The sequence below is a fragment of the Diabrotica virgifera genome, chromosome 1, assembly GCF_917563875.1.
Source record: "Diabrotica virgifera virgifera chromosome 1, PGI_DIABVI_V3a".
Taxonomy (NCBI): domain Eukaryota; kingdom Metazoa; phylum Arthropoda; class Insecta; order Coleoptera; family Chrysomelidae; genus Diabrotica; species Diabrotica virgifera.
Genome location: NC_065443.1, coordinates 169633061 through 169654492, shown reverse-complemented (window position 1 = coordinate 169654492; position 21432 = coordinate 169633061). Strand labels below are relative to the sequence as shown.

At 31.5% G+C, this 21432-nt stretch overlaps 1 protein-coding gene across 2 annotated transcripts in view; it reads left to right on the top strand.

The window, feature by feature from the left end:
• LOC126878850 (death-inducer obliterator 1) overlaps positions 1 to 21432 on the top strand; it is a 234578-nt gene that overhangs the window by 31174 nt on the left and 181972 nt on the right. For both annotated transcript variants that reach the window (XM_050641744.1, XM_050641743.1), the window contains exon 4: positions 2467 to 3605. In XM_050641744.1, coding sequence (XP_050497701.1) covers positions 2467 to 3605 — 1139 coding nt within the window. The remainder of the gene's footprint in view (positions 1 to 2466; positions 3606 to 21432) is intronic.

Genomic DNA, 21432 nt, shown 5'->3' with positions numbered 1-21432 from the left:
TTGTCCATAAATATCTGGAAATGATTCACTCCGGCCACTTCGCTGACTGCGTCCCCAATAGCCAATTCCAATCTGTGATTTAAACAGTGCCAAACGATTATATCAGGGTACAAAGTTGAAAACCTCTTTGCCACTCCTGAGTGTTTCCCTAACATAACACTAGCCCCGTCACTTGTGAAAGAAACTAAGTTCTGTTTTAAATAACCATTGTCAAACCCATATTGTTCAAGGCACTTAAGTGTACTGTTAAAAACAGATTCGGCCCTTTGATCAGGAAGTTCAACTAGATCTAAGAACAAAATGTTAGGGGACTTTTCTTTACTTATTTCACACTTCAAATAAATTATGAGTACTGACTTTGAACTTATGCTGGTGGATTCATCAATAATGATAGAAATTTTCCCAGAAACTTCCTTAACCTTATTCAATATTCTTAACTTCATCTCTTTTGATATATGATCAATAATTTCTACAGCACTGTATCTTGAATGAAGGCCTACACCGATATCTACTCCATTTAGTTTTTGAAGTTCTAATAAACCGAAATGATCGTTATATGGTCGGTCGTTCTTAGCTATGTAGTAAGCTGACCTAAAAATAGCTTTAGTTGATTCCATGTGAGCTGTATTTGCAGAATCAACTAATTGCGTAATAGGATTTTTATGAGAGGATTCAACAATGGCCTGAGCAGTACTATGTGCTTTGGACTGTTTGTGCTCTATAATTTTTTTTCTAAGTGATTTGAGCTGGTTAGTTCGGTTTGAGCCGTAACAGCTAACTTGAAATGTGCGCCACTCATGACTTAAAGAAACGTGTTCTTTCTTAAAAGCACCCATAGTTGTGACTTCAAAACAAACTTTGCAGCCTAATTTACCTTCTTTGCAATCTATCCAAGGATAAGTTTCCTTCTTACGAGTCCACATCTCTTCTGTCCAAACGTCAGGCCATTTTGTTTCTTTTTCCTTATTCGTTGATGTGCTGGGTTCACTTATTTGTTCGTTTTTATTTAAAGAGTTTCCAATCGCTAATTCATCAACCGAAACAACATTGGATTTATCTTGCTTGGTTCCTTTAGGTAGGCCTAACGTGTTTAGTTCACGTTTCACCGACGCACTAAAAAATGAGGTTAAAGTTATCCATAGCGATACTACAGGTAGCTTATGTCAACAGATTTGGACGTTGGGCAAAGATAACACAACTATTAAAACTATTTCACCTCTTCCAGTAGGTATCCGCGACACGTAACGTAATAATTGGAGCAGAAACACTAAATTAATATACAGTGCACGTGCACTATGCAAAGCAGACGAGACGCAACTACAACTGAGCAGGATTAGCATGGCCGGGTGGGCTGGAGATGCGCAGTAGCTACGGAGTGGATTTCAGTGGTGGGGGAAGCGACTCCGGCGACTCAGTCTGTTGCCGCTCTCACTGCCGTGTGTATCGCTCCAGTCTACAGTGTACAGGGCCAGCTCGCTCCGCTACCGCTCCTCGGGCGGGGCGCGGGTGATCGGAGCGTCGAGTGAGCTAGAGAGAAATCGAGGGGGAGAGGCGAGAGATAAGAAGGACACAATATTTCAATATTGTTGTGGCTATTCCTCCTTCCGTGGTGGGGGGAGGGTTGTGGTGACACGGACACGGTAGTGCTGGGCGCGGACCGCTAGATGTCTATCCATCAACTATCCCGTCTGCCAGTCGCTCACTCAACTTTTGCGCTTACAATTACGAACTACCTAATCGTAGCTGCGTATGCCTTAACTGATTAACCACGATAACTAACGTGTAAAAATTACTTAGTAAAGGACAAAACAATATTTTCTGAATAAAACAATTTCAGATCTATTTTTGTCCTATATAAAAAATTCGATTGAAAAAATCGTAGCCGGAGCGCCGCTCCCCCTTCAAAAGCTGTGCCGGAGCGACGCTCCGGACCGCTCCGGCTCCACTACACCACTGCTTCTCATGAACTGTCCATGGACTGTACTTGAACTAATAAATTTAGTCTTTATTTTTATGTGCCATTCTAAATAAATAAAAAATATTCACATTCATTTTATTAACAAAATAAAATCGCAGTTTATTTTTTAATGCTGATTTATAGATTAGTATTTATAAACAAAAAGTTTTAATGAAAATCAATGAATATATACTTTCATTATTTTTCTTTTTTCGATGACAGATGTGTACAGTAAGTTTATTTTTTACAGCAAATTTTTTTTGGAAAATAATTAAAATGCTGCTTTACATTAATTTGACCTGTGCCTATAGACTTAATTTGATTGGTTCCATCAAAATAGTACAAGCATATAGTCAAGCATGCTTGATATTTGACAAATTTTTGACTTTTAAGTTTTGAATAGATTCTTATATTACATTTTCAGTCATAAGCTCAGTTATAATAAATATGGTAATATTATCATAGCACACAAATTGACTTTTTGATGGAAGCTGTTTTTTCTGTTGTAGAAATTATAAAGATGGACATGGACGAAATTGCAAGGAATGTGTATAACTTTAGATTAGATCATGACTATACACCTCTAACATCTCCAAAAAGCAAAACTACTCCCACAGATGATGTTGATGAACTGGCCAGAACACTCAGTATACTTGATGGACCAGCTACAGGACAAATTTTGTCTGCAGTTGATCTGTCAGAACCACCTCCTTTGATACTCGCATCTGCCATTAAACCAAAACCATCATCAAAAGTAAAACTAATTCAATCTATAACAATTTCACCTCCAAGCAATGTGGTCAATAACCGGAAACCACCTGTGTTAACACCTGAAGTTCCACTTGTCAAAATTCAGAAAGAGATAAAGTCACCAACTGTTGAAGAAAAACTAGAAGAGCTGATTAAACCTTCCAAGGAGGAAACAACTGAACCAGAAAAAATTGAATATGAGCCACTTGCCAATCTAGTGACTCCTAAATCTAAAATGAAAGTAGTAAAACCAGTCAGAAAAATACAATCCAAATTGACAAAACTCAAACTTAAGGAAAGTCTTAAAGAAGAAAGTTCAGATGAAGATAGTTTTCTTGATGATCAACTGGATGAAATAACATCAAGTGAAGATAATGACTCTGATTTTGATATAGAAGAAGAAATAAAAGTCAAGTTAGCTGGCAAAAGAATCAATAAAAGAACAAAACCAGTAGAACCTAGTAAGCCAATTAAAACTATTAAGCATAAAACAAGAGCTAAAGAGAAGAAAGAAGATATTAAAAAAGAAATTCCTCAAGAAAAGGAAGAAGAAAAAGTTAAAGAGAAGAAAGAAGAGCCTAAATTAGATACCAAAGAAGTGGAAAAAGAAGCAGAAGTTAAACCCCCTGAAAAGAAGCCAGTGAAAAAAGAGAAGAAGATACCAAAACCAATTCCGGATGATTTTGCTCTTTTCTCTACTCCTGATATTATCAGACGGGTTGGGGGCAAGGAACCAACTACACCTTCAACTCCTCTAACTCCAGAAGTCTCTCCCATCAAACCAGCTAAAATTGTACCTACAGAACACAGAAAATCATTAGAAAATTCCCCACACTCTGTCAAAGCCAGACACAGTATAGATTCCAAAGAAAAGGAAAAAGATAAAGATAAGGAAAAGGTAAATCATTTTGTTGAATTTATAATGCCTTTATTTTTGCATATTAAAATTAATTGATGTCTACTGTTTAAAAGTTAAATGGTGTCGTTAGTAAAAAAATAACATTTGCGTTGGGAGCGGAAAATTTACACTATGGGCGGACTTCCAATGAAACACCAATAGTACATTCTTTATAGGTAAAATATTGCAAAACCTCTAAATTTTAAAGAACCGCTTGGATTGACATGAAATTTGGCATACACATAGCTAACAAGTCAAAGAAAAAAAGTAATATTGTGCCGATGTGTGCTTTTGCCCTAGGGGTGAATTTTACCCCCTTTTGGGGATGAAAAATATATGTTCGAATTAAGTCCGGAAATGGATAAAATGACTAATTCAAAGCAACTTTTGTTCTATAAAGTTTTTTCACCAAATTAATACTTTTCGAGTTATTAGTGAGTGAATATGTTCATTTTTCTACAAACGTTTTCAGACGGTTTTTCGCAAATAACTCAAAAAGTAAGTATTTGGTCGAAAAAAAATTCTTATCAAAAATATAGCACGTAAAAAAGTGAAAAGCATGGTGTATATATTAGGTCACTATACCTAGTAGAAGCAGAGTTATAGCTAGAGGATAGAGTTAAAAATAGGTTCATATTCGTCAAATTCCAAATCGAATATTTTAACGTGCCATAACGAAAAAACGAAGCACCCTTTTAGAGAAAACTCATTTCAACTTTTTTAAATTGTTTAAAAAAATACTTATTTTGGTTTTTTAAAAAAAATTTTTAGCATCAAAAGTAAACAAGTTACGCTCAAAATAAAGTTGGTCCCTTTTTTTTTTGGTAAGAAATTGGGAAAATCACCCCCTAATTAGCATTTCAAATGAACTTAATTGTTATCACTTCACAAGTTTTTTACTCGCGTATGTATTGGTCATATGATCTGTAAGTTTCATCGGTTTAAAGTCCTTATTGAAGTTATACTTCTTTACGCGCGATGAGGGTGAATTTTTATATGTTAAAACCTATGATCCGGGCGCATGCGCATTATAACTTTGTTCTGATTGGATGTTCAAATGACATGTCAAAAATTATCCAATATGGCAGCTGTAGGACAGCTGTGGTTTGGAGGTAAAGGTAAACAAATGCATAATATATTAGTTTTATTGTTGTGAGGACAGAAACAAAAAAGTTTATAATATTGTAGTGACTTTTAAATAGTTTTTAAAAGCAACAGGTACGTAATAATTGTTAATGTATCATGGGTATAAACCTACCTATTTGAACTTACTAAAATACATAGTATGTAATACTTTTATTTATATAATTTGATTACCATCAAAATTTCTATCAATATTCACCTAATATATTGTTTTCTTACTCTATGTTTTGTTGTATTTTTTCAATTCTAAATCATTCCAATTCAAAATTAAAATAATTTGATTTAATTCAAAATATCACAAGTTTAATCCGTTTAGTTAGTCGATCTTCGTAAATAATGACACATAGTGTCCCTGCGAAGCGTTAAAGGCGAATGAACCCCAATATCAACCGCGCTTATCAGCACTGGTTCGAGTCCCAATAGAAACTTTTTTTTGTTTTTTTTATACATTTTATGATTGTAAGTATATTTATTATATAATTTTATTTTCAGAAAATACGTATTTAGTTAAAAAAAATTTCGACAATTAATGTTCAGAAATTATTTGTGACTTGTTTAATGTGTTTGTGTGTGTTTTATTCTTTTAGTATTTTAATTTTTGGCACTGTTCTAATAAAAATGTTTGAGATGTAGTAAGTATAAATTAGTTTAATATTTAAACAAAATATAAATAAAAAGTATATTAATTTCGTTTAAATCATATAATAGAAGTATAACTTCTTACGTGCGTACAAAGTACACACACATTCCTTTTTTTTTTTCAAAGAGTTGTAGTTAAAAGGGCTTGAACGAGTCACTTATCACGAGTGTATGCAAATTTAGAAACATCGAATCTTAACCAATTTTTGTCTTACAGAAAAACAAAAAAATACAAAATATTTAGAAAAGTACAGCCGAATTTTTTATTGTAAGATTTTTGGTATCTCTAACGATTTTTAAGTTATTTTGAAAAAAAAAGCTTTTTTTTCAAAATTAAAATTTTTAAAAATTTTATTTTAAAACCAAATTTTTTTAAAAATAAGCACTTTGAATCGATGAAACTTACAGATCATACAAACACAACATAAGTAAAGTAACTTGTGAAGCGGTAATAATTAATTTCATTAAGTTGCTAATTGAGGGGTGATCTTCCTGATTTTTTTTTTGCCAAAACAAAAGGGACCAACTTTATTTTGAGCGTAACTTGCTTACATTTGATGCTAGAAATTTTTTTATAAAACAGAAATAAAGCTTTTTTAAACACTTATTTTTATGTTTCAACAATTTATTTCTTTAATTTCGAACATTGTTTGGGAAAGGGGGGAATTGCCTAATTTTCCCTCCCCGTAGATCCGCCACTGATGTAAAGATGAGATTGAATTAAAAATAGTTATTTATGAAACAGTTCGTGAAGTATGCTTTTTGCGAACGCACGCGATTTTTAGAGCACGAGCGACAACGGAGCGAGTGCTATAAATCGCTTAGGTTCGCAAAAAGTACTTCACGCACAGTTTCATACAATATTTTATCTACGATAAACAAATAAAAAAAGCTGTAACTCTTCGTCACTGGAATTCATTGCTCGTATTGTCATCACCATGACAACGCGAAAGTTAAGGATTGTCACCATGACAACGCGAAGGTTGAAAACAGTGCGAAAAAGTAAATCCCATTTAAAATAAATTGTTACTTCACGCACACTTTAAATCCTTCACGCACTGCTATCTATGATCTAGATAAAATTAATTTAGTATATTGAAGGCCCTACTTTGTGCTCTATGACTTCATATATCTCGACATGCCTTAAATTATTGTTAAGTTGTGAATAGTTTCTATTATTATTCTAGTTTCTATTGGCATTATTATGACATTCAAGAAAATGGCATTTTGTAATTTATTAAGATTCATACAGCTCCTGCAGATAACCATGGTCGGTGAGAGAAATCCTGTCTGTGTAGAGACTGTAAAGTTTAGGTGGGCGCACGACCGTCGACAGCGTTTCTCATCGTCCATGGTTCGTTCCTGTAGCTGTAGAATTATAATATGTGAAAGGTAAAGTTTTCAATCCTAATAGCGACATTAATAATATTGAAAAATATTAAAAATATTACTAAAAGATTTTTAAATTGAAAACTTATTGGTCCATTTCCCGGTGACACCTCCAAGGCTTCTACAATATACAAGCCAAATGGATGCTGCAGTGAAGACAAAAGGGAAGGAATTCTACACTATGCAATTCACTGCAGCTTGGTAAAGTTCCAACGGAAAATGGACTAAGGGCCGGTTGTTCGAACGCTAATCAACAATGATCACTATCAAATATTTAATTACGTCAGTGTCAACTTTGATTGGGTTGCCGAAAACATAACTGATTATAATTATGAGATTAGTTAATCAATTAACATAACAATTATTAACATAATTGATTAACTAATTTCATAATTGTAATCAATAATTATGTTTTTAGTAACCCAATCAAAGTTGACATTGACAGTTGGTGACAGTAATTAAATATCTGATAATGATCATTTTTGATTAGCGTTCGAACAACCGGCCCCTAGTTACTCTATAGGAGTAATACTAATATAAAAATAAAAATGTATACCATTTTTATTCAGTTGCAATGCGAAGGCAAAACAATCTTATTTCTCACTTAGAATACGGAGCGCAGTCCAGCACTCTGAATCGACGATTTTCGACTCTTATTGGAGTCTCATCGGAGAGACGTAGGCCTGTTGCTCCATACTCTAAGTGACCAACAACGAGAGTTTATCCCCCACACCGCAACTGACGTTAATGGATTAGGTGACTAGCGTCATCTGGTAATTGAAAGGTAAAGTTTTCAATCCTACTAGCGACATAATAATATTGAAAAATATTAAAAATATTACTAAAAGATTTTTAAATTGAAAACTTATTGGTCCATTTCCCTGGTGCCACCTCCAAGGCTTCTACAATATGCAAGCCAAATGGATGAGTGAAGACAAAACTCTCGTTGTTGGTCACTTAGAGTATGGAGCAGCAGGCCTACGTCTCTCCGATGAGACTCCAATAAGAGTCGAAAATCGTCGATTCAGAGTGCTGGACTGCGCTCCGTATTCTAAGTGAGAAATAAGATTGTTTTGCCTTCGCATTGCAACTGAATAAAAATGGTATACATTTTTATTTTTATATTAGTATTACTCCTATAGAGTAACTAGGTCCATTTTCCATTGGAACTTTACCCAGCTGCAGACGGGGGTTGTGAATTGCATAGTGGAGAATTCCTTCCCTTTTGTATTCACTGCAGCATCCATTTGGCTTGCATATTGTAGAAGCCTTGGAGGTGTCACCGGGAAATGGACCAATAAGTTTTCAATTTAAAAATCTTTTAGTAATATTTTTAATATTTTTCAATATTATTAATGTCGCTATTAGGATTGAAAACTTACCTTTCAATTGCCAGATGACGCTAGTCACCTAATCCATTCACGTCAGTTGCGGTGTGGGGGATAAACTCTCGTTGTTGGTCACTTAGAGTATGGAGCAGCAGGCCTACGTCTCTCTAATGAGACTCCAATAAGAGTCGAAAATCGTCGATTCAGAGTACTGGACTGCGCTCCCTATTCTAAGTGAGGAATAAGATTGTTTTGCCTTCGCATTGCAACTGAATAAAAATTGTATACATTTTTATTTTTATAATATGTGACTTTATGATCTATAAGATTTTTGACCAAAAATAAGTTTTATACTCTTAGATCAAAAAGCATTAGCCCAATAAATGACCATTTTGGAGTGTAATTTTCAGGGTCAACTCCGAATTGCATGAAAATTTTGGTTTAGGTTCTACTTAACCTCCACTTCAAAATTGAAGTTTGGCCGTCGCGTCGGTTGCTTTTACGAGAGAGTTCGAAGACACGGCTGTCATATACAACATGGTGATCTCAACAGATAAAACTAAATCGATAGTGGTATCAGCGGAACCGAGAGGATGTAAATTGGTCGTGTATGAAACCAAAATAACAAACCAAGCTCTAAGAGACAGAGTAAGAAGTGAGGAAATATGTACGAGCGAGATGTGGTATAGAAGAAATAAACATGTGGACCAAAAGAAAAAAAAATAGGATGGAATCAACACATCGAAAGAATGACAGAAAATAGAATAGTACGAATAGCAAGAGACAAATCGCCAAATGGAAGATCATTGGGACGACCGAGGAAAAGATGGGCAGACAATGTCAATTGAGGCTAAAAACCGAAGTAAAACAGGCATTGAGCCTATTTATAAAGTAGGAAGAAGAAGAAGGTTGCTTTTACCTGGGGGTGACAATCACGTCGGAACTAAAAAACGCGTGTTTAAAATAAGCCCGTAAATCGATAAACTGACTGATTATAAGCAACTTTCGCTCTATAGAGTTTTTTATGTAAGTCGATACTTTTCGAGTTATTTGCGATTGAAATTGTTTATTTCTCGGCATAAAAACTACGCTTTCAGACGGTTTTTTTGCAAATAACTCAAAAAGTAAATAATATTTTATCCAAAAAAATATTCCTAGCAAAAGTGTAGCGCATAAAAAAAACGAAAAAAAATGGTGTATCAGTAAAGTCTAGAAACCGAATAAAAGAAAGTTGTAGATCTTGAAATTTTCGGGAAAAACTTGTCAACAGTTTTTAAAGTGCTTAAAACAGCTTTATTTTTTATTTTTTACAAGAGTTTCTAGCATCAAAAATAAACGAGTTACGCTGAAAAAAAATGTTGCCCGTTTTTTTTTTTGAAAAAAAATCGTGAATGTCTCCCTGTAATTAGCACCCTAAATAATATGTGTATTGTTTATATGATCTGTAAGTCTGGCCGGTTTAAAGTGCTTATTATTGAAAAAATTTGGTTTTGTAGTAAAAAAAGTTTCGAAAAATTTCCTATTATCAAAATAACTTAAAAAGTTTTAGTAACACGAAAAATCTCAGAGAGTAAGAAAAAGTAGATTTTGCTGTTATAGATATTATTGATACATTTTGCTTTTCTGTAAGACAAAAATTGGTTAAGATATGGTTCAAAGTTTGCATACACCCGTGATAGTGACTCGTTCAAGCCGTTTCGACTATAACCCTATCAAAAATAAGCACTTTAAACCGGTGAAACTGACAGATCATACAAAAAATAGATAAGTAAATTGTTTGTAAAGCTGTAACGATTAATTTCATTTGGGGGGCTAAACACGGGGAGATTTTCATGATTTTTTTTACCAAAAAAAGGGGGCCAACTTTATTTTAAGCATAACTCGCCTTTTTTAATGGCAGAAACTTTTTTGGACGGTTAAAATAAAGCTTTTTTAAAACACTTTAAAAAAGTGTAAATGGGATTTTTCCGAAACGTGCTTCATTTTTTGCTTATTTAACGATGAAATATTGAATTTGGAATTGGACGAAAAAATACGTATGTTTCATGAGCTACAAATTTGCTTTTTCTGAATCTATATACTTCACGAATACACAACTCTTCGTTTGTTTATAAGCTATATTTTTGCTAAAATATTTTTTTCAATAAAATATTTACTTTTTGAGTTATTTGCGAAAAACCGTCTGAAAACGTAGTTTTTTTGTCGAAAAATAAACATTTTCAAACGCAAATAACTCGAAAAGTATTGCCTTACATAAAAAACGGGGTGATTGTCACCCCCAAGTAAAATCAACCAACGACACAAATTCAACTTTGAAGTTAAGTAAGTAGAACCTAAATCCAAATTTTCATGCAATTCGGAGTTGCCCCTGATAATTACACGGTATCGCCGTATTTCCCGTTCATTTACTGGGCTACATAGTTAGTGTAGATCTGCCAATCTTTTAGGACCAAAATTGGATCTTATTAATAGATTTTATTTCCAAAAGGAGCTACTGTAACTCAGTAACTGTAATTGGAAGGGGTGCTGAGGTGTAGCGCAAAAAAAAACAAAAACAGTTAAGATTCTAAGGGCCGGTTTCACCAACAAGAAATAAATCAGTGAATAGTTATTCGTCGAATAAAATTTATTAGTCTATTATATTTTTATTGTGTTTCAATAGAATTGTGATAATTTAAAGTTAAACTGACGAATTTTCTTTGTTATAAATATTTAAAGCGAGATTAACTTGTCAATTTATTTGAAGAGTAAATATTTATGTGATAAATAAATAATATATATATATATATATATATATATATATATATATATATATATATATATATATATATATATATATATATATGGATTCCGACTTTAGGAAGCCAAAAACGCTATATCGCACCGGTCATACGAAGCCCGACACCTCCTTACGAAGCCCGGATTCGGGCTTCGTAATTCTTTAATGTTATTTCCCCAAAAAACGTACTTTACACCATCTCTCGATATTTTAACCAAGCTCAGAACATGTAAATACGCTTGGGCTTCATATATATTCGGACAAATTTTAGAAATGTACCATAGGTAGCTCTGAAATCATGATTAACAATACGAAGCCCGGGCTGCTTATGCCTGGAATTATTATCAAAACATACACTCGTAGTTCATGGTATCTACCACCAGTTTGCGCTGCGAAAAAAAGTATATACTCTGTAGAAGTTCAGCAGCGTTAGGAAGCCCACATTGAGCTACCGATTATAAGAAGCCCTGAAGTTTGGCAACGTTTTTGCGTATCCCTCAAAGTACTATTAGGTTGTAAACATTTTTATTATTACCTGGCAATGCACATTTTTCGTATTTTTGGGTCGTTCATCGTCATTAATCTTGTGTACTAAGACTCCCGAGAACAGATTATGGTAATTCTTAGCATTACCTGTACACAGTAAGATACCGACAGAAAAAAGATTTAAAAATTGAATCGCAAAAGAATTATTTATTTTAATTGATACAATTAATACAAATTAATACTTTGTATTACTAATTTACTATTTTAGTTTGTAATAAGCCACAAAATTTGCTACCAAATAGGAAATTAATATGACAAATTAAATTATTGTTTTTTTTTATTTAAAAAAGGTTAATGCCTCGACAACTAATGGCCATTGGCATGGTAGGTACGGTAATTTTTAACAGTTAGGTACCTAGTGTAATGTGTAGTGTGTGTGTGTGTGTTGAGTAAGTGTCTTGTTACTTTGCAAAGTTGACGTCATTGTCTTTGCAAAGAGACGCTAACTGTATCCGAACGTCTGCGGTCCCTCCGGTGAGTACCGATCCCACAAGGACAGAAACTATTTTCATTTATTAATTTATAATAAATGAAACATTTCTGACCCTGGTGAGATTCGAACTCACAACCATTCGGATTTTTCGATCCAAAGGTAGGCGCTCTTACCACTCAGTCAAGGACGGGGTTAAAGTTATTATTATTAAATATTACTTTATAAAATTAAAAATAGTCATTCTTATGAATTATGCGTATTATTCTGATTCTGATACGATGAAGACTTGTTTGATGGGTCTGAGCCACACAATTGAGGGTTAGGCCACTGTTTCATTCGTATTTTTAGTATTTGTCAAGGCAACAATACATTATGTAGTGCCATCTTGCCAAATATAGAGCTAGATTGTGTAGACCACTGTTGAACCATATATCCAATTTTTCTGCTTTTATTGATGTATTAATCTAAAAATGCTCAATTTGTGGACTGTGCCACTGTTGCTCTGAGCGCCTCATTTAATACAAATACAAAATATTTAATACAAATGCATATAGATTTTCCCTTCGGAAAAAATCAAACAATATAGATGTTTTTTAATTTCATTAAGGGGATGGGTACGTAGTTTCTGCTGAAATGCTACTCAAATGGAATTCATTTTTTGTTCGAATTCTGAGAAAACTAATAAGTATTTTTGAAATTTTAAACTCAGAATAAGAGATTACGTTATTAGCGAGGGCCGAAAGTCCCGGAGAACTTCTATAATGTTTATTTTAATAAGTTACAGGGCTAAAAAACTAAAAGAAAATTTAGTGTGACTTTTTATTTCAAAATATCTCATTCAAAATAAACTTTTTATTTATTGTAAGAGACTTTCGGCCCTCGGTAATAATTTAGTCTTTTATTTTGCGTTTAAAATTTTCAAAAATATTTATTGTTTTTTTTTCAGGATTTGAAAAAAAATGAACACAATGTCCGTGGTAATATTTTCCAAATCTTTGTCAATAGTAAATAGAATATTGCCAGCATATTGTCAGTCAGACAGTGACAATTTTAAATATTTGACCTGGCATTGGGAATATTTTCAGTTGTTGATTAAATAATATGGATAATGTGTTTGATAAATAATTGATTTAAGACGTGAACTTAATAAAAAGTTATTTATTGTTTATTATTTATGGAAGATCCAAAGCAGAGAATACACCAGGATATATTCAGTGATCCAAGTATTGTGTTGTTACAGATGTTCAAAATTGTAAGCGTTTCATAGTAAGAATATATTATTAAAAAATCACTTTATCACTTTTTCTCTTTTCTCGATTGATTATTAGCTTTTGTTGTACAGTAGATAAATTATTACTGAATACATAGGTAGTGAAAAAATTATCAGTAGTAATTGCACAAGAGCTCTGAAATTATCGAATTTTTCCCGAGTGACACTTTGACAGTATTAATTTCACGACCCAAAGGGGAGTGAAATTACGTCAAGTGGCACGAGGGAAACAATTCGATAATAATTTCAGAGATCGAGCGGCAATTTGCTGCGATTATTTCATGAATAAAACTGTTTAAAACCAAAATTTAATTGTAATTTATTTATGTAAGTACAAATTAGTACAATTAAACACACAGTTGTTATAAATATTTGACGATTGAAAGTCATCACTTTTATAAGTTTTAAAACAGTAATTGTCATTAATGTCACTAAATGTATTTTTTCACAGCAACGAAGGGCATCTGACGTAATATACTTGACGATGGGATATTATCAAAAATGATCAATTTAATTTGTATTTCTGTAGCTTTCTATTGGTCGGAAATATGAAATAATCATATTAATTAACTGAATTAACAATTAAGGCAATTAATTATACTAGTAAAAGTTATCCAAGAACATTCAAAAGCCATCTTTACAGTTAATGATGAAATTGTCAAGTAAAGTTTACATACCCATACCAGTGTCAATTTTACTACACGTAATTTGCCGTGTAAAGACAGAAAAAGTAGGGATAGCCTTAAAATATTTGCGAATTATGTACGGATGGCCCTAAGAAATGTTTAATAAACAACATATTAAAAAGTTCTACTCTAGAAGTGAGCACTTAATTTTTTATTAAACAAATGAACTGCGAAATTAGATGTTTCCTTAAATAACCCCGAAAATATAAATTTTAGAAAAAAACTGACTTGACTATTGAAAAATTCAGACTATTGAAAAAAACCTAAATATAAGATTAAAATTTTTATAAAATTAAATCTGTAGCTTCTGTAATTTTTTATTTATAACGCTAAAGTCACCCTTCTCACAAACATTGGCGCACTGTAAATTAGCGAAGTGCACGGCTGAGTTATTTCAGTGTATTTCTCTAATTAATGGATCAAATAAAATTTTACAAATTGGACAAGAAAGAAGGAAATTAAGAGAAGGAACAAGAAAGGATAGCTTAATTGGAAAGAAGAACAATTAAGCTATCTTATGGTTATAATAAAAAGAAATAAAATGTATGGGCATAAGTAAGGTGTGGGCTGAATTTTGTTTAAACATTATTTAAAAATGTGTAACTAATAAATTTTTTCTTATAAAGCTCTCAAATTTGCACAACTTACCTTTCAAACATCTTACTAAACAATGTTTCATTCAAAAAAATGCCAAAAATTTAATTCAAATGATATGACGCAAAAATGCAATTTTTGAAAACTTTTACGTAAGTTTTAAGTAAAAACGTAGTTTACAGAATTACCAGCACTTTAAAACGGTATTACTCAAGTTTGAAAAGATTTTTTACAATTTTATAGGTGATTTTTTAAAGCATTTGATGTATTTTTTAAAATTTACTCAATAATTTTATTTTGGAAATGACACTATGAAACTATGAATGAAACTATTCCTTTTTGACAAAAATTAAGAAAGATAACAAAAATGTACCTAATACATGAACCGAAAATTATCAACTAAAAAATTGTTTATAAAAAGTGATCAAAAATGTTTTCTCTAAAACTTACCTAAAATAAATTTAATAATAAGCTTGAACAACAATACATTTTCAACAAAAAAATATTTTTAGCTCTTAAACATTATGTCTGCGTAACTTCGAACCTATTAATAACTTTTTTATTACCAGTTTTACGAAAAAAGTTATTCTTTATAAAATACTCTGCATCGTATATGATCTCAGATGCAACCATCAAATATCAAATTTTATTAATTTTACATACGAGGTTTTACATACGATTTTACATTTTGACATACGAGGTATGTAAAAAAATATGAATTTCACTCAAGAGTAAAGTACTTTTAGATTTCACAATATCGAAAATTGTTATTAAAAAAAGTTGTTTGGAATTACAAAATATGTTTCACTGTTCAATTACATTCTTCTAAATGAGATATTATGAACTACAAAGGTATGGTATGTTTAACAGTAAATGGTCGAGTTCAATTAGTTACCACTATAAACATCCTGGAATAACCGATAATAGTGTAAAAGGTCCGGTTTCAGGTAAAATTTAAATATGTTTTCTGGTACAATTTCTTTGCTTTATTATGGGATTACCGTCTAGTCAGTGTTAATTGTCAAAAGACCAACTCTGTCTACCTCGGTTGCTTATCGCTCCGGGTGGGTCTTAACAATGGGCCAGGTCAGATAAATTTAATAATATTTACGACCGCACTAATTGAACTCAACCATTTACTGTTGAACAAACCATACTGAACTGTTAAGCAAAAGTCATATTTTTTACATACCTCGTATAAAATTGAAAAAGTTTGATATCTGATAGTTGTTTTCTGGACTTTAGACCAGAATAGAGTATTTTATGAAGAATAACTTTTTTTCGTAAAAATAATAATAAAATAGTTGAAATAATTGAAATAAAATAATGATGATGGGTATCCGTAATTTGAGAAAACATTGAATTTTTTTTCAATTATAATGATGTAATTATAATAAAACATAGTTTTTAATTCCCAACAACTTTTTATAATACCCATATTTAGATATTCTGGAATATAAAGGTACTTTACTCTTTAACAAAATTCGTATTTTTGACATACCTCGTATAAAATTGATAAAACTTGATATCTGATAATTGGGTTTTAGATTTTAGACTATGCAGAGCAATTTATGAAGAATAAACTTTTTTTCGTAAAATTTGTAATAAAAATGTTTCAAATATGGTTCCTTGCTACGCAGACATAGTGTAGAAGAGCTTCTTTATAAGCATCTTCAAATTGTAATGCCATATTCGGATTCAGCATAATCAAAAACAAAATAGAAACAAAATTCAACGATATTTTTAAAATTATTTTAAATTATATAATTTAACATGATTGTTTGGAATTAAGAACTATATTCTGATATGCAATTTTATCCTTCTAATGAAAAAAAAATTTAAAAATTTTTCTAATCAACATTATTTTTAGTTGTTTATTTCAATTATGATACATATAGCTATTTGTATAACAAGGGAGGAAAGTGCTACTTTTCCTCCCGAGAATGAAGTTTACTGCCCGACGCGTAGCGGAGAGCAGTAATCATTCAAGGGAGGAAAAGGCACTTTACTCCCATGTTATACATATGGTTTTTCCACCTTCCTCAAATAACAAGTCATTTTTTCATTTTTACTTAATTTATTTATGTAACTATCTTCAACTTTCAAATATCTGTGGCAAAAAGTTTATCTAATGCCATCCCCTCTTTGTGAACACACACACACACACATTTATGTAACTAACCAACAAAATTTATTAGAACTAAAACTAATAAGTACGTACAATATAACTGTCAACTGTCAAATATAAGTCAAAATAAAAATGTAAACATTGTTAAATCAAAATAACAATTTACAGTTTTTTACCATTCTGTGAAATACAGAGTGTTTTATAAATAAACGTTAAAATGTATACAAACTTACGTAATAGAAAATAGATATTGTACAGGGCGTCAATAAGTTATATTTTTATGAATGAAATACCATGATGTCACTTTTACTTTTCCTCTCTAGGGAGGAAAAGTACAACTTTGCTCCCTACAATCAGGTCCGGAAAAGTATACTTTCGGTAGAGGTAGGTGGAAAACTCTTTTATTATTCATTTTACGAAAAACAGTTATTCTTTATAAAATGTTCTACAGGGTCTAAAACCTAAAATACAACCGTCTAATATCAAATTTTGTCAATTTTATACGAGGTATATAAAAAAAATATGAATTTGCTCAAGAGTACTTAAATAATATACCCTTATTTTTCACAATATTGAAAATTATGCTTATGTAAAGTTGTTTAGAACTAAAAACCATAATTAACCCGCCAGTGGTGGCTATATGAGATTTTCTCTCACGGTTTCAGAAAATTGCACAGAATTTTTTTTCTGGGAAATTATAAGATCTGTAGTTCCTTCTAGTCTCCTAACTATCCTCCCTCGACAATCTAATAGAATCGTCCGCTTAGATAGTGACTCAGTTGACCTAATATCTATCCAACTGTTGAGTCAGCGCGCTTCAAGTGAGACATTCTCTCATCAAGCGACCACCCGCGTTACGAAATGTACATAAAAATTAATTTTATTTTGGCACTTAAAACCTGAAATAATGTAAAAAAAATTGTAATTGTCATCAATCAATTTTTCCAGAGCATTCTTGTTATATTTGTGTGCTGTGCCGTAAATTATCAAGATACGGAGATTGATTAATATTGGTTTAATTCCGATTACTTCTTTTTATTTTATTATATTATTATCTATATTATGTTACATTCTTTTTTTCTTATTATTAGTTAATAAAAAAAGTTTAAAAACTGTTTTAAAAACTTTATTTTGTAAAAAAAGGTAAAATTTGGATATGTGAGAGAAAATCTCACGCGCGACCACTCGCGTAACAATCTACCTAGCGACCAATGCCGGGTCGCTAGGTTGGGAATCTATCTTTGGTTGGGAAATAAGCCACAATTAAATTGAAGAAATAATTTTATTCGCGTTTCGACGCCCAAATCGGATGTCGTTGTCAAAATATAAAATATTACTAATATTTACTCGGTAATATTTTGTATTTTGACAAGGACATCCGATTTGGGCGTCGAAACGTTAATAAAATTATTTTTCAATTTAATTGTGGCTTATTTCCCAATCAAAATAATTATAAAAATGCCACAAGAAAATAGCTTCAGAACAACACTAAAAACCATCTTCCAATATTCCATCCTTCTCATTGAAATATTCTGAACTATAAAGGTACTTTATTCTTGATCGAAATTTATCTTTTTTGACATACCTCGTATAAAATTAATCAAAATTGATATAAGATGGTTGTATTTAAGGTCTTTGGCCATGCAGAACTTTTTACAAAGGATAACTTTTTTTCGTATAATTAATAATAGACCAGTAAGGATCTGTTTTTAGATGGATGTGAGAGGTGGCATTCAGATTTTTGCGATTAAAGTTAGGTGATAACTTCGTTAATAATAATTGATTAATGCTCCGTCTCAAATATGCCCGGAACATTAATAAAAAAATTAAATATTTCAAAATTTCAAAAAATTTCGTTTTTTTTTTCTACTTTTCTTGCTTATAACTTTAAAACGATTCATTTTGGAACAAAGTCGTATAGGAATAAAACAAAGGTAATTAAATTTTCTATCAGATGCGATTGGTTTAAAAATCTCTTAATTAATCACCCTTGCTGCAAAATAGCAATAAATATAAAATAAGGGGGCAAAACAAGCCTGTTTTTATTCAATGATTTTCCATCGCTTAGGTTACACTTGGAACCTTCCTAATTCGCTTAGAAAATTTTTGTAATGTGTTAAAACCGTACACCAAATTTCATTAAAATTGACTTACTAGATTTTGAATAATAATTTTGCAATCTAAACTTTTTTTAAAAAATTTAAATTTTTTAAAATCTTGCACAACAAAAACTAGTATATACAAAGATTTGTCAATTTTTTTACATATAAAGAAGCACTTCACCTATCTAATGCACTTTACAGAATTAAAATCGGATTGTTTAAGCAGCCTCAGCAATGTTTTAAAGTTATAAACAATTTTTTGGCTTATAAACAAATTAGTCCTGTGGCCAGGAGGGGGTGCTGCGGGCTCCTTTATTTAGATGGACTTACCCAAGATTTTTATGTATTTTTTGACCCGTGGAACACGATTTTTTTGGGTAACAGTTGATCCGGATGTCAATAAAATTGTTATAAACAAAGAACTTGAGGAATTACATATCATCGATTTTTCGCAAAATAAAACATTTTTTTATATTTCTTGGGTAAGTCTAAGCAAAAAATGTTCTTACAAGTTTTTTCGTAGGGTGCATAGTTTTCGAGATAAACGCAGTGGAACTTTCAAAAAATCGAAAAAGTTCAATATTTGAACGCGAATAACTTTTGATTAAAAAATAAAATAGCAATTCTGCTGACAGCATTTGAAAGTTTAAATCAAATTATACCGGTTTTAATTATTTGCATTGCTAAAAATTAATTTTTTATTATTAAACAAAGCTATTTGTTTATAAGCCAAAAATTTTTTTATAAGTTTAAAACATTGCTGAGGCCCCTTAAATAATCCGATTTTAATTCTGTAAAGTGTATTAGATAGGTAAAGCACCTCTTTATATGTAAAAAATTAGACAACTTATAAATGGTCTACTTTTTGTTCAGAAAGATTTTAAAAAATTTGAACTTTTTTAAAAACATTTAAATTGCAAATTTATTATGCCAAATCTATTAGGTCGATTTTAATGAAATTTGGTAAACGGTTTAAGTATGTTACAAAGAATTTACTAAGCGGATTACTAAGGTTCTAAGTACCACCGAAGTGGTTAAAAACATTGAATAACAACAGGCATATTTTGCCCCCTTATTTTGTATTTATTGCTATATTGCAGAAAAGGTAATAAGTTAAGACATTTTTGACCAGTCGGATATCATACAAAATTCAATTATCTTTATTTTATTTCTGTACGACTTTGTTCCAAAACGAATCGTTTTAAAGTTATAAGCAAAGAAAGCAGAAAAAAATCGACGTTTTTCGAAATTTTTCAATATTTTATTTTTTTTTATTAATGTTCCGGGCATATTTGAGAAGGAGCATAAGTAAATTATTATTAACGAAGTTATCACCTTACTTTATCTGCAAAAATTCGAATGCCACCTTTCACATCCAAAAATAGACGTTTTTTCACAGATCCTTACTGGTCTATAATAAAAGAGTTATCATAATTGAAATAACTGAAAATAATGTTGTATATCCATAATTAAAAAAAAATTCAACTTTTTTTTTAATTAGAAAGATGAAATGGCATATTAGAATATAGTTCTTAATTCCAAACAACTTTTCATTATAACAATTTTCAATATTTTGAATAATAAAGCTACTTTACTCTTGAGTAAAATTCATATTTTTTGACATAATATCTCGTATACGGCTTAAAAAAAATGAACTGATGGTTCTATTTTTAATTTAGACCATGCACAACTTTTCACGTTGACGAACAGAACGTCTATAGTCGTCTAATTTCCATTGATGTAATGTGACACAACGTCTATATACGTTGAATTTTTCCCTATTCTACTTTGCAATATACATATAGTGTCACAACACTTGCTTATACATTTGACGCAGTGTCCGTCAACGTGTTAATTGGACACACTGTACAAAACAATTATTGTTATTGTTTAAACAAATAATAAACAATTAGCGGCAAAATCTGTGAGTAGAACTTTTTACTTTAACATGTATATAAACTAACAAAAAAAGTTTTAGAAAAAGATAATCTTGTTTGAATTGCTCCGAAACAATGCATCTTTTCGTTCTATCTTGACTCTTCTAAAATGCTTCGTATAGATTGCTGAATAGAATTGGGCTTCTTATAACAGGCAATATAGCGCCTTATATACACATATAAGGATCTCGTAGAACAGTCGTATTATTTAAACGTAAATTAAAACATGGCAACATTGTCGGGCTTCGTATAATGCGTAATCCATATACACTGTGAACGTGTTTATACGAGTGGGTTTCGTAAGACTGTAGGAATAAGACAGTGCTACAATCCCCTTACCCCATAAACCGCGGGCTTCCATTCATCTGCAGGTTGTAGCGGGCTTCCTATCATTTGTGAGCCATATATATATATATATATATATATATATATATATATATATATATATATGGCTCACAAATGATAGGAATATATATATATATATATATATATATATATATATATATATATATATATATATATATATATATATATATATATATATATATATACATAATCTTTAGACCTACCCTCTCGGGTGTAGGTATTAACGTGTGCTCTGTTAACAGTGCACAAATCTCTTCCATTGTTTCCTGTCCTGTGCCATCGCCTTTGCTTCGTTCCATGCTATTCCTTTTTTGTCAAGAATCCTTGCCATCACTTCGTTCCATGTCTCTCTCGGTCTTCCTCTACTTATTTTTCCCTGCACCTTCGTTTCCCATATCTTTTTAGCTGGTACTTCTTTCTGTAGTCGTTGTAGATGCCCCCCACCAACTTAATTGTCTTTTTTCAACATACTCCATCATTGTCTCGA